We start from the raw sequence: 14,802 nt of genomic DNA, 5'->3' as shown, positions 1-14,802 counted from the left end.
TCACATACTCTTTTAAGTTACAAATCAGGAAATTCAGACAATCTACACAAATTTGAAAATAGAAAGGGAATATGGCAGAAAATTAAGGTATTCATCTCTAGGAAATGTAACTATGGGTTATTTTAGTCTCTATATTTTTCAAACAGTAGCCACGCTTATATATCCCAAAAGCAGTGGTATGTTGGTAAATGTTTAACAACAGTTTAAGGAGTCAGTGGGCGGCGCTGCTGATTTCCATGGTGTAAATATTCTCACCATGCCTAATTTCAAGCTACCAATGGTTTTAGCACCAGCTTGCAAAATTCCTGAAAATTCAGCAATCAGCTCTGGCAAGCCAGTACAAACTGGGTTCAGCACACCATCTGAGTCCAAAAGTATACAAATAATGATGATGATTATGATTTAAATCACAAATACAAAAACAAGTAGCCCTCAAAATAAAAAGGTCATGTTATAAAATCTTTTTTAAAAAGCCTTCTTCACTATATGAGGAAAGAAAACAAAAGATGAAAAATAACTATAAAGATATAAATTATACTATACAGAGTTCAAAGACTTCCCCGGAATACCAAAATGCTACATATAGTCAACTACTACTGTACTGAAAAGGAAAAAAGGCAGGCAATTCCTAATAGTATTTATGGGTCAGTTGTTTATTTATTAATCCATTCATTCACCCACAGTATTTACTGAGAGTCCCTTAGGCCTACTATTCCAGGCTCTTGGGATATAGCTGTGAATAAAATTAGTCCCTGCCCTCGTGGAGCTTACATTCTATTCTAGCACAGTTATCATACAACCTTTTCCTAATGAGTAATCAATACTGAATTTTCCTGAAACCATATATTAAAATAAGTAAAACTAATATGAATGAGAAGCAAGGGCACTGCATACCATCTGTTAGTTTTTAAAGAAAAGAGAGACACGGGGTAAGAAAAGTTTGTTTTCAAAACAAACAAAAAAAAAACATGGTGAAAGGGAAGTGGAAAAATTTAAAGCAGTGGCCCACCACCTCCATTTAGGCAAGCATCCATTCCTTTCTCCTGGTGAAGCTGATGCAACATTCCAACTTTACTAAGCCACATAAGACTTTTATGTTGCCTATGGTCCAGCCAGATTCCTGCCAATAAGATTAAGCAATTGTATGGGAGTAATATGTTAGGAACCACCACCTTAAAATATTCTCTTACTTTTGCAGGAGAACGTTGTTTCCGTTTCTTCTTTTTCTGTAAGTCTACTGGCTCTCTGATTTGTTTTTTGTCTCTCATCAGTTGCTCAGATACATCAGTAAAAGTAATTTCCTGCTTTACACTTATCTGTTAAAAAAAAAAAGCCAATTTTAGAAATAAACAAAAAGTCTGTTGTGACAAAAAGCCATTGCATGCTTAATCCTTTGCTAAACCTACCTACAGGTGCTCCCAAAATGATTATTTGTGTGTGCAAGTAAAGAGTGTGTTGAAGAATTCATTAATATGTAATTGATATATAAGAATCAACAGTATATAAATTGAGGGAATAAACTAGGATTTTACAAAAATTTATCTGGAAAGAAAAAGATTAACATGTCCTGGGAAAAGATAATTAAGACCTAGCAGAATAAAGGAGAAGTGAGCACACAATTTCACTCCCACATTTAAGGAAACTGATGTTAAAGATAAAGGCACAACAAAAGGTTAAATTCCAAAATCAATAAAATACTGGGGGATAAAAGGGGTATTCAGACTTCATGATGGGTTTCTCTCAATTTACAAAACATCACAAAAACAACACAAAATTCTAAAAGGTAATCTCATCAAAAAAGGAATGATAAACTAACAATGAAATCTAATTATCTTTAAGTTCAATGTTTTTGGCAATATCTTAGCCAGTATTTTTCTGGCCTCTACAACAAGCCATCACCAAATGTGTGTTTATAGAACTGCATATGGTTTTAGGCCCCTGCTATGTACAAGACACAATTCTAGCTACATGATAACAAGAAATGTTAAGATATCAACAATGTTATCTCATCTTTAGATCTCAGTTCTCACAGATGTGAAGAGCTATGTGTCCTAAAAAATAATATGGGGACTTCCCTGGTGGCACAGTGGTTAAGAATCCATCTCCCAATGCAGGGGACGTGGGTTCAATCCCTGGTCAGGGAAGTAGATCCCACATGCATGCCGCAACTAAGAGTTCACATGCCACAACAAAGGAGCACACATGTCGCAACTAAGGAGCCCGCAAGCAGCAACTAAGACCTGGCACAACAAAAAGTAAAAAAAAAATTTTAATTAAAAAAATATATGGAGGTTCTATGATCACTAACGGTAGCATCAATTCTCATCAAATTGATGGTGCACAGTCATCCTGCTGTGCTACATTTTCAACCTATCCTTGAAATGAAAACACAAGTATCTTAAAACTAAGAAACTTTCAACTCAACAAGCTCTGAAATACATTAAAAATCCTTGACTCTTTGACCATGTGAGGACACGAGAAGTCTGCAACCGGGACCCTCACCCGACCATGCCTGCACCCTGATCACGGACTTCCAGCCTCCAGAACAGTGAGAAATAAATTTCTGTTGTTTATAAGCTTTTTAAAAAATCTTGATAATAGTCCAGGAAATACAATGTGCTAATGGCTACATTTTCAAAAAATACACTTAAAAAGGGGGTGCAAAAGGTTATAAACATCTTACAAACTCATAGTGTAAAGCTGGAAGACAGAGCTGTGCAGAGGGGTTCATGAGGGAAATGCAACATAAGCCAGGAATTTCAAACTAACCAAATGAAGAACTGGAAGGTTTCAAAAATTCCTGAAATGTGGGGGGTGTGAGAATTGCAAACCAAGGAGAACCTAGGCATAAAAACATGACTGTAAATGATTATTTAGCTAATAATTCTTTCTATCAGGTTAGAGAATCATACTAATGACCATTCTTATGGCTTCTTTTGGTGTAATTATTTGAAACATAAAATAGAATGGTAAGGTCACCTCTAACAAGGCTTTGGAATACAGACATGTTACCATCTTTGAAGTGATGTTTACTGAAATACAACTACTGAAACTGGGTATGAGACAAGGAGAAATGACAACAGACTAAGTAGCTGCTGAACTGCTCTGTCTTATGTTGCAGCAAAAAGTAGTTCCAACATTTCTGTCAACTTATAAATTACAAAGAAACCATGAAAATATAGCATGCAGCAGTAAGGAAGAGACGGGAACTTCCTTGGTGGCACACTGGTTAAGAACCCACCTGCCAATGCAGGGGACACGGGATCGAGCCCTGGTCCGGGAAGACCCCACATGCCACAGAGCAACTAAGCCTGTGCGCCACAACTACTGAGCCTGTGCTCAGAGACAGCGAGCCATAGCTACTGAGCCCACATGCCACAACTACTGAAGCCTGTGTGCCTAGAGCCCGTGCTCCGCAACAAGAGAAGCCACCGCAGTGAGAAGCCCGTGCGCCGCAACAAAGAGTAGCCCTTGCTCGCCACAACTAGAGAGAGCCTGCGCCCAGCAACGAAGACCCAACGCAGCCATAAATTAGCTAGTTAATTAATTTTTAAAAAATAAGGAAGATGAACTTTTTTTCAGCAAAAGTGTCGAGTAGAGTGTAAGACAGATTCACAAATAAGTTCTTCAATAAGCAGCTATTCACAAACAAAGGAAGAACCTTTATGTGCACACAGTGAAAAACATTAATTCATATATCTGAACCTTTTACTATTTTCACATATATGGAAAGTGATCATATTGGTACTAGCATTGACAAATATAAGGTACACTTTTAACATTATGAAAGTACGGACCAAAACCTAGAAGTATCAATGAATCAAAGCATTGTGAATACCAATAGGCACAAAGCAAGCTACATTTTTAGAACAGTCCAACAGGCTTATCACTCATAAATGGAATAAAGTAATCTCTACATATAACACAACCACACACTGAAGTATATGGTCCAGCCTAAGGTGCTTAGAAAGGATGTTGGTAAATCCATAAACATAAAGAGATGGGTATGAAAATGACAAGGCAACTAGAAAGAATGAGGTGCAAAAAGTCTGGGAAAATGAATCTTCTTTGGCCCAAGAAAGACTACGATAATCTATACACACATGTAAACTTCTTAAGCATGACAAAAGAGACAACAATTCATCTATAAGTTCCCTACTATTTCCTTGAGAACTATCTTTAAAAGAAAATCAAGTACTCAGTGTTACTTTTCACCTAAAATAAACCAAAGTATAATTAATCAAAGCAGGCATTTGCAGATGTGTGATAGTTGAAAAGACAGGTTTGCTGGATTTTTGAAACACATTCATTGGAACATCAAGAAAATCAACAGGCTAGGAAGTATGTCAGACTAAAAAACAAAAACAAGAAAACCTCTTGGTTTCTTCCCCATAGCTTAATCTTTACCACTTCACCTAGTCCCATGTACAACCTCCTGCCTACATTTGAGAGCCTGAATTTCAATGCTTTCCTCACTACCAAACCAGAAATACCATCCATACTGTCAATCACCCTACTCATACTTCTCTCGTAAGATGTGACTAAACCCAGACGCTTCTCCACCTGAAGCTGTAAGACCCCTGCTCATCCACTGATCAAAGCTCCCTCTGGATCTCCACTTTGAGACTGGGGAAGCCATCAGGCATGACTCCCATGTCATATCTACCTTGTATATTCATCTAACTTCTTCCCCAACATCCTATCAAGAGGCAGAGCCCATGCTTCCTCACCCCTTGCCACTGCCCAAGCTGGTTCATTCTTGCTAGTTCTAATATATATCTCCTAATTATACTGAGGTATTCCTCATTTTTGATCACTCTCTCTTTATTCTCCCAACTTTAAACATAAAGAGGCCTCTCTATATTGAAAAAATCTTTCCCTTGATTCTAATCACTAGTAAATCACACCCAGAATCCAGAATGACTCTTTCTTTTTCAGGACTTATTTCATGTCTTTTATATTTTACTATTTCATGTACCTGTATCTTATCTTGGTATCTGAAAATAAGATAGTCTTCTTTTGTATTTCTCATAACAGCTTTCACTCACTTATTCATTCAACAGCTATTAAGTACCTGCTACATGCTAAATTCAGTCAGTCTAAAGTAAGACAATGGAAGTTTTAAATTTACTGAGATTCTAGTATGTACAGAGCAAAATACTAGATACTGAGAACACATTCTATGACAAGGTCTCCTTTCCAAAGGTCTTAAAATGCAGATGGGAAGTTTTGACGCCTTAAAAAAAAAAAACTAGTAACACTAATAAACGAATAAAATGGCACATATTCGGCTCAATCTAAATGAATGATACAGGGAATAAGGGCAGGAACCAAATGGAGAAATTCATGAGATCTGAAATAACTGCAACTATATCTATCCCCCTTTAATTTTTTTCTTCCAAACATGCTACTCTTCCCAACAACTTTCTTCCACACTCAATAATGTTATTAAGCGATGTAACAAATTTAAACATACCTAAAATAATGTTGCCAGACATAGTATGTGAAGAACATTTCATGTCGTTTGCAAATTTTGGTCTACCCCTAACTCCCAAACAAGGTGACCCCTTACAATCATTTTAGACTCTTCTTTCACTTCATTCTCAATAGCCTACGTCCATATGCATTTCATTCCAATTGACCCTATCAACCTTGATACTTTAGGGCATTATCATATACCAATGTATTCTTTCACAAATAAATTAATATAAAACTGTTTTCTTGCCATTTCCCCAATGAGGAAATCTACAATAGCTCCTTGTTGCCCATAATATCAATTATACTCTCCCCAGCTCAGCTTTCAAGATTCTACACGATCTACTTTACAGAAAAGACCTAGGTCACTTGGCAGAAGTATCTGTTCTTACAATCTCCCCATTTCTGGAGCCTTATGTTCCTTTCAATTTTCAATTTCTCTTTTAGGTATTCTCATTCATCTTCCCACCCCTGTTTAAGAAAAAAGAAAGCATCCTGTGCTTTCCTCTATACTCTGTGCTACTAATTCCATTACCACCCATCTCTAAGGCTCTGCAGCTTCACTGCTTCTCTAAAATAATCTCCCTTGCTTCACCAACAACTTCTCTGCCTAAAAGCACGCTTAAATTTACCCTATAAATTCTTGTGGACCAAAATATTTCCAGCAACTTCCTTCCTCTTATGGCCAAACTTTTCAAAAGAATAATCTGTAGTAAGCATATAGGCAAAATAACTGCCACCAAACTTAGAGAAATGGTTATTCTGAGAGTAAAAACAGTATGTAGTCATATAAGAAGAATGGGTAACTATCGCTAGAAGGAAATTGTTCCAAAATACTGCCTAGGAAACAAATTGAATCAAAGTGACCACAAGTACTACAAGTGTTTAAATGTAAAAAGAAAGATATAAAACAATTAACTGTACTGCAAATATACTGCCTAAATAATGTAGCAATATTTAGAAGTATTCATGGAGTCCAGAAAAAGAGAAATTTAACACCAAGAATATATCTCTGTGTGTATGCGTGTGTGTGTGTTTATTTCCAGGATGGTTTTGGAAAGAACAGTTACATATAACCAGTCAACAGGAAGATTTATAATTCCAAGCTCAACAAGCCACAGAATAGGGCCAGGAAGAAAAGCAGCACATTGATGGAAAGGCCTTTATATGAATCATGAACCATAACCCTCCCTTTCTGCCTGACCCAACTGCGTGCAAACTTCTGAAAGGAGCTACATTTGTCAGGGTTTGAGAAAGTCCATAACTATCTTTTGCTTTTGAAAAGGTTCAGGGACCCACACTTCACAACAAACATTCTAGTGTACTTCTCTATAATATTTCTCATTATAAATTTGCATTTTGGTTGCTATATCAGCATCTTACAATTTAGATAACTATAAGATGAAGTGGAAGAAGTGATCAAATCAAGTTATCTTACCTGAAACAGTGCTGACCACCCCCATCCTACCCAGAAATTCTATTCTTTTAACTTCTATAGCATCATGGTTTAAGTTCTTTGCGTTTCCTCACACAAGTTCTTCTGCATCCATCCTTCTACTATATACGTACCTTTATTTTGTAAGAGTTTTAGTACACCTCTGTCAGTGGCTCTCAAAGTTTCGTCCAGGGACTTCTGAAGATCCCTGACACCCTTTCCAGTGGGGTGCTCCATGAGGTCAAAAATACTTCCATTATAATACCTATTTTTTTTTCACTCTCCTCTTATGAGTATATAGCGGCATTTCCTAGAAGCTAACTAACATATGATATCACCACAGACTAAATGTATTAGCAAATATGAGATAAGCCAGACAGTATAACAGATCTGTAAAATTGTAAAATGAATTCTCACAAAATGTTTAAATTATAAACAGGGTTATATTTCATTAAAAATATGCTATATGTTAACATGTAATGGGATTTGTTACTGATAAATTAATAAATAAAATTTTAAATTTCTCAGTTTTAATTTCTAAAATGGTAAATATCGATATATATAACCAATAGAAGAGCTGTTAAGAGTCCTCAATATTTTTAAGAATAAAGGGGTCCCCAAGACCAGAAATTTTGAGAACCACTGAGCTAGATACATCTTAACTATATTTTGCATTCCCTCCCTTTTCTCCATTCAATTTCTTTCAATGCAGGTGCCTGGGCCCAACCAACATAAAGAAATTAGTATAGACGAGTGTGCACATGTGAGTTAGTAGACACACATGTACTGCCTAGCTCTGTCGGCTGAGATCACTAAGAAGCAATGAAATCCAACACACCTACCATCCAAAACTTAGTTTCTAAATACCATTATCCAAACAAAAGGAAATGGAGCTCCTTGGAGAACCAACTGATTTCAAAGCTGGGCAAAGAAAACTATACGATGACCTTGGAACATCTTGTGGTGCCAGAAACTAGAGTACATGTCAAAAGGACACAAGGGTCTATCTGAAAGAGCTCCCAATAGGCAAAGCTGAAACAACTTGAGAAAAAAAATAAATGACAGTACCAGATTATAACTCAAAGAATAAGGCAATATCCATTCTGATATAAATGGAAATAATTTTTTTAAATGGAGAGAAGGGACAGCTATAATTAACATAAATATAGAAGAAATGAGGAAAATACAAATTCACATTTAGGCAAACACTACCATTAATAACTACAACTGGCAGGATCCACCAATGGATGCTTAAATAGGTAGGAAAAAATTTCAGTAGAAATAGGATATTTAAGCAGATTCAAACTATTTCCTACAAGATATTTGCCAATTACAAAGAAGAAAAAAGTGACTTTAAGGGAAAAACTGGCAGATATGACATTAACAAAGTACTGAGAGTGTAATATCACCTGTAATAATACATACATCCACATTTTATACTCCCTGATATGATACACTGAGAAGAGCACAGCATTTCTGTGGAAATTGTCGAAAAATGAAAGCTTCAATCTAATCATAAGAAAACATCAGGCAGGGACTTCCCTGGTGGTCCAGTGCCTAAGACTCTGCACTCCCAATGCAGGGGGCCTGGGCTCGATCCCAGGTCAGGGAACTAGAACTGCATGCCACAACTAAGAGTTCACATGCCACAGCTGAAGATCCCGCATGCTGCAACTAAGACCCAGCACAGTCAAATAAATAAATATTTTAAAAAGAGGAAAAAAAAGAAAGAAAACATCAGGCAGCCGCAAATTAAGAGACATTCTACAAATAACTAACCAATACTCGTCAACTATCAAGGTCATAAAAGATAAGCAAAGACTGAACAACTGTCATGGAATAGTGGAGACTCAAGAAGATACAACTAAATACAACGTGGAATCCTGAACTGAATCCTGGAACAGAAAAGGGATATTAGGGGAAAAACAGATGAAATTCAACTAAGGTCTGTAGTTTATTTAATAGTATTTTACCAACATTAAGTTCCTGGTTTTGATAACTGTACTATGGTTGCATAAGCTTTGATATCAGAGGAAGCTGGGTGATGAGTTTATGTGAACTCAGTGCTACTTCTGCAACTTTGTCATAAATCTAAAATTATTTCATAATAAGTTTAAAAAACTGTTCTATAATTTTTCTAAACTAAAAATAGAGTTGCCACATGATCCTGCAATCCCACTCCTGGGCATATATCTGGAGAAAACTATAATTCAAAAAAATATATGCACCCCAATGTTCATAACAGCACTATGTACAGTGGCCAAGACATGGAAGCAAACTAAATGCCCATCGACAGATGAATGGATGAAGAAGATGTGGTACATATACACAATGGAATACTGCTCAGCCATAAAAAAGAATAAAATAATGCAATTTGCAGCAACATGGATGGACCTAGAGAATATCATACTAAGTGAAGTAAGTCAGAAAGAGAAAGACAAATATCATATGATATCACTTATATGTGGAATCTAAAATATGACACAAATGAACTTATTTACAAAACAGACTCAGAGACATAGAAAACAAACTTATGGTTACAAAAGCGGAAAGGGAGCGGAGGAGGGATAAATCAGGACTTTTGGATTGGCAGATACAAACTACTATACATAAAATAAACAACAAGATCCTACTGTATCCACAGGGAAAAGAATATAGAAAAGAATGTGAAAAATAATATGTACATATATATACACACACACATATATACATATATATGTATAACTGAATCACTTTGCTTTAAACCAGAAACTAACACAACATTGTAAATCAACTACTCTTCAATTAAAAAAAAACCCCAGGGGCTTCCCTGGTGGCGCAGTGGTTAAGAATCCGCCTGCCAGTGCAGGGGATGTGGGTTTGAGCCCTAGTCTGGGAAGACCCCACATGCCGCGGAGCAACTAAGCCCGTGTGCCATAACTACTGAGCCCGTAAACCACAACTACTGAGCCAGCGTGCCACAACTACTGAAGCCCGCGTGCCTAGAGCCCATGCCCTGCAACAAGAGAAGCCACCGCATTGAGAAGCCCACACACCGCAATGAAGAGCAGCCCCTGCTCACCACAACTAGAGAAAGCCTGTGAGCAGCAATGAAAACCCAATGCAGCCGAAAATAAAATAAATTAATTTAAAAAAAAACCCAGCATTTATATGGTGTTCTACAAATTTGTGATGCCTCCTCAGCATAGTAACTATGATTTATCTGACATTTACTATGTGCCAGGCACTGTCCTAGGTACTAAGGACACAATGGTTGGGCATGCAGGGAGGGAGGCGGGTGCTCTTGGTCTCTATCCTGTATAATCTATTGCATTTAATCCTACAGTAAGACTATGAGGTTAGCATTTTCATCCCATTTTACAAATAAGAAAACTAAGGCTGAGAAAGGTTATTTGTCTAAGGGAAACAAAAATTTACACCCAAGTCTTCCAAATCCAGCAACAGAGATCCTACTTACTGTAATCCGTGAATTATTTTTTATCCTCATGTTACCAATAAAGAAACTAAAACTTCACAGAGGTAAGTGTCTTACCCAAGCTATTGTATTTCAACCCTAGGACTTAAACCACGATTTTGTATCTCTTAATCTGGTGTTATTTCCATTACTATTGGGTTGGCTGAAAAGTTCCTTAAGTTTTTTTTTTTTAATTAATTAATTAATTAATTAATTTATGGCTGTGTTGGGTCTTCGTTTCTGTGTGAGGGCTTTCTCTAGTTGTGGCAAGCGGGGGCCACTCTTCATCGCAGTGCGCGGGCCTCTCACTATCGCGGCCTCTTCTGTTGCGGAGCACAGGCTCCAGACGCGCAGGCTCAGTAGTTGTGGCTCACGGGCCCAGTTGCTCCGCGGCATGTGGGATCTTCCCAGACCAGGGCTCAAACCCATGTCCCCTGCATTGGCAGGCAGATTCTCAACCACTGCACCACCAGGGAAGCCCTCCTTCAGTTTTTAAGTGAAAATAAAAGACACATTTTTCATTTTCACCAAGGACTTTATTGAACAACGTATTCACTGTTTTGTTCCACTACCTTCTGCCATTTTTCAGGCAACTTCATAATTCCATCTTCCCAAAACTTTTATCTTTTTGAGCAAAGAACTGTTCCAGGTGCCTTTTACAGTCTTCCAAGAAACTGAAATTTTTTCCATTAAGAGAATTTTGTAAAGACCGAAATAAATGAAAATCTGAAGGTGCAATGTCTGGTGAATATGGAGGATGAATCAGAACTTCCCAGCCAAGCTGTAACAGTTTTTGCCTGGTCATCAAAGAAACATGCAGTCTTGCATTAACCTGATGGAAGATAATGCGTTTTCTGTTGACTAATTCTGGACGCTTTTTGATGAGTGCTGCTTTCAGTTGGTCTAACTGGGAGCAGTACTTGTTGGAATGAATCGCTTGGTTTTCTGGAAGGAGCTCATAATAGAGGAGTCCCTTCCAATCCCACCATATACACAACCTCACCTTCTCTGGATGAAGACCAGCCTTTGGTGTGGTTGGTGGTGGTTCATTTCGCTTGCTCCACAATCTCTTCCGTTCCACATTATTGTACCCACTTTTCATCGCCCATCACAATTTGTTTTAAAAACGGAACGTTTTCATTACGTTTAATTAGAGAATCGTGGGACTTCCCTGGTGGCGCAGTGGTTAAGAATCCGCCTGCCATATGTATAGCTGATTCACTTTGTTATAAAGCAGAAACTAACACACCATTGTAAAGCAATTATACTCCAATAAAGATGTTAAAAAAAAAAAAAAGAATCCGCCTGCCAATGCAGGGGACATGAGTTCAATCCCTGGTCCAGGAAGATTCCACACACCTCGGAGCAAGTAGGCCCATGCACAAGTACTGAGCCTCTGCTCTAGAACCCGAGAGCCACAACTACTGAGCCTGCGTGCCACTACTACTGAAGCCTGCACGCCTAGAGCCCGTATTCCACAACAAGAGAAGCCACCGCAACGAGAAGCCTGCGCACCACAACAAAGAGTAGCCCCTGCTCGCCACAACTAGAGAAAGGCCGCCCGGAGCAACGAAGACCCAACGCAGCCAAAAATAAATTAGTTAATTTTTAAAAAATGCTTCCAAAAAAAAAGTAGAGAATCACATGCGGAAATACAGTCAAAAAGGTTTTTTTTCACTTAACTTATGTGGAACCCAAATATCAAAGTGATTAACCTAGCCAAGCTGGTGCAAATGATTTTCAAAGCTTAATTTGGATATACTGAGTATGTCGGCTATCTCCCTCGTGGTATAATATTGATTGTTTTCAATTAATGTCTTGATGTGATCGCTATCAACTTCAACTGGTCTACCCAACCGAGAAGCATCATCCAGGAAGAAATCTCCAGGAAACTTCACAAACCACTTTTGGCACGTTCAATCAGTCACAGCACCTTCTCCATTTGCATTTCAGTTGGGTTTTTACCTTTCTTGAAATAATAAAGCATAATACACCAAAAATGTTGTTTTTTTTCTTCCAATATTAAAATGGCTACACAAAAATTCACCAATTTTGATATGTTTCTTTAAATGTACGCTGATATGACAGCTGTCACAATACAATCAGACAAAATTGTTTCGAATGAAATTAAAGACAACTTAGTGCTACTAGAGCCATCTTACGGAAAAAACCGAGTGAACCTTTTGGCCAACCCAATGTAACTGCTTCTTAAAAATCTAAATTAATCAAACTTATTTAAAAGATTTTTACACAAACATATTTCATTTTCCCATATACAAACTATAGTTAGGTTCCTGCCAAAATGTGGAAAGAATTTCTAGTGGTTCAAGAGAAAGGAAATAATTAAAAAAAAAAAAAGTGGACAAAATATCAACAATATTTATTGAAGCGTTAAGACTTGAGTTTCAATCCCTCCTCTTCCAATTATTATTGGGTAAACTTGGCTTCCGTAAGTAGTATGGAAAAATAAAAAAAGCATAGGTTGGGAGTTAAAAGAAATACAATCTAATCCCAAAGAGTAATACTAGCAGCATGAGGCTAAACAACTAAAATTTAATCATTTGGAACTTTCTTCACCTATAAATGGAGGGAATATTCCTCACAGAACTTCTGTAGAGTTAAAAGAGATTATATATGTAAAGTATCAACTATAGTACATAGCAATATATAGTTGATTTTTTGATGCTACTGATTATCATAATCATTTCCTCATCTGTTTATTAGTGGTAGTAATAATATCCAGCTTATAGACATCAGAAAATCAAATGAGATTACATAAAAATCACCCTGAAAACCTTCAAGTTCTAAATAAATATCTATGGTTATTAATTATTATTACACAACTGCAGATGTGTAATTGCTTAGATCCACAGAAGATTACCAATTTCTACAGAGCATCTCCACTTAGACATCCTATTATCTAAAACTCAATACTGCTAAAAATAAAACCCTTTTCCACATCAGAACCTCCTTCCAAACTCCCTGCCTTTCTTTTCTTCCCCGTGCCTTTCAATATGCTATATCATATCCCAGTCTCCCATCTAAAGACATCTTTTAATTTTCTTCTCCACTCCCAACCCAAGACCAAGTCCAGTTGTTTTTCTTTTTTCTCAATATCACGTACAAATCTGGAAATTATATTTCACATTTCCTACTCCAGATCATTTAAAAAGACATTAAATTGGGAATCTCATACACTACTAGAGGGAGAATAAATTGATCAACATTTGTGGGCTATAAATTGGCCAGTATATAATCAAGAGTCTTAAGAAACCTATACTGAAGAAATAATCTCACATGACAACAACGCCTACATGTAACATCACAATATTATTTACGATCATAAAGTGCGAACAGTCTAATACCTAGTAAAGAAAGAGTGAGATAAATTACAATACAGATATATGACATACAGTAATTAGAAATCTTACTTTTGAATAATATTAATGACATAGTGAGATGCTCATGGTTTAAGGTTAAATGATATAAATATGTTGATAAATATATTTTTATAATTTTACACAAACACAAATACATATGCAGCACATTTTATATAAACACAACATATGCAGAAAACAAACAAAAAAGGAAACACTAAAATACAACAAAATGTTAGTGACTATCCTAGAGTAGTAAGATTACAGCAATTTTTATTATCTTCTTTATTGTTTTTAAATTTTCTCAACAAACGTGTTACTTTATAATCCTAAAAAGACATTAAGTCCAGTCTTAGTACAAATCCCTAGTATTAATCAAAGAAAAATCTATTCATTGTTATCTTAATGTATTAAGTTATTCTAAGAATTGAAACATTAAGCCAGCAAAGTGAAACTGAAAAAATTTCTATGGGTGAGTTGGAAAAAAGAAAAAGCCATCAAGTAAATCTTGATCCCTATCTCACATCATCAGCAAAAATCAATTCCAAACGGATTGTTAATCTAAATGGAAAAGGAAAATCAAAGTTTCTAGAAGTTAACAAAGGAAAATATCTTCATCACCTTGGGGCAGGCAAAGAATTATTAAATAGGACACACAAAACACCAAAAGGAAAAGACATAAATTGAACTTCATTAACACTGACTTCTGTTCATCGAAAGAGTAAAAAGGCAAATCAGAGTGGAAGAGTGGAAAAGTTAATTGATATATATATCCAACAAATATATAAAGAACTATTACAAATCTGTAAGAGAAAGAAACAACCTAATAGAAAAATGGGCAAAAGATGAACATGTACCTTACAGAAAAATAATATCCAAATTGTCAGTAAACATGAAAGGCACTCAATTTCATTAGTTATCAGTGAAATGCAACCTAACAGATACCAAGGATACAGAGCAATTAGTATAAATTGGCAAAACCATTGAGAAAAACTTCTGACAGAAATTCCTAGAGCTGAACATATCCATACCCAGCAAACTCAATCCTAAGCAGCATTAAA

At 36.5% G+C, this 14,802-nt stretch overlaps 1 protein-coding gene across 4 annotated transcripts in view; it reads right to left on the bottom strand.

The window, feature by feature from the left end:
- The window catches only part of ZNF148 (zinc finger protein 148), a 137,242-nt gene that overhangs the window by 52,120 nt on the left and 70,320 nt on the right, over positions 1-14,802 (bottom strand). For all 4 annotated transcript variants that reach the window (XM_081236080.1, XM_081236082.1, XM_081236083.1 and 1 more), the window contains one exon: positions 1,191-1,316. In XM_081236080.1, coding sequence (XP_081092206.1) covers positions 1,191-1,316 — 126 coding nt within the window. The remainder of the gene's footprint in view (positions 1-1,190; positions 1,317-14,802) is intronic.

The sequence above is a fragment of the Mesoplodon bidens genome (assembly GCF_964165515.1).
Source record: "Mesoplodon bidens genome assembly, chromosome: 5".
Lineage (NCBI taxonomy): Eukaryota > Metazoa > Chordata > Mammalia > Artiodactyla > Ziphiidae > Mesoplodon > Mesoplodon bidens.
The sequence above is the reverse complement of the archived record's forward strand: the minus strand, read 5'-3'. Positions and strand labels throughout refer to the sequence as shown.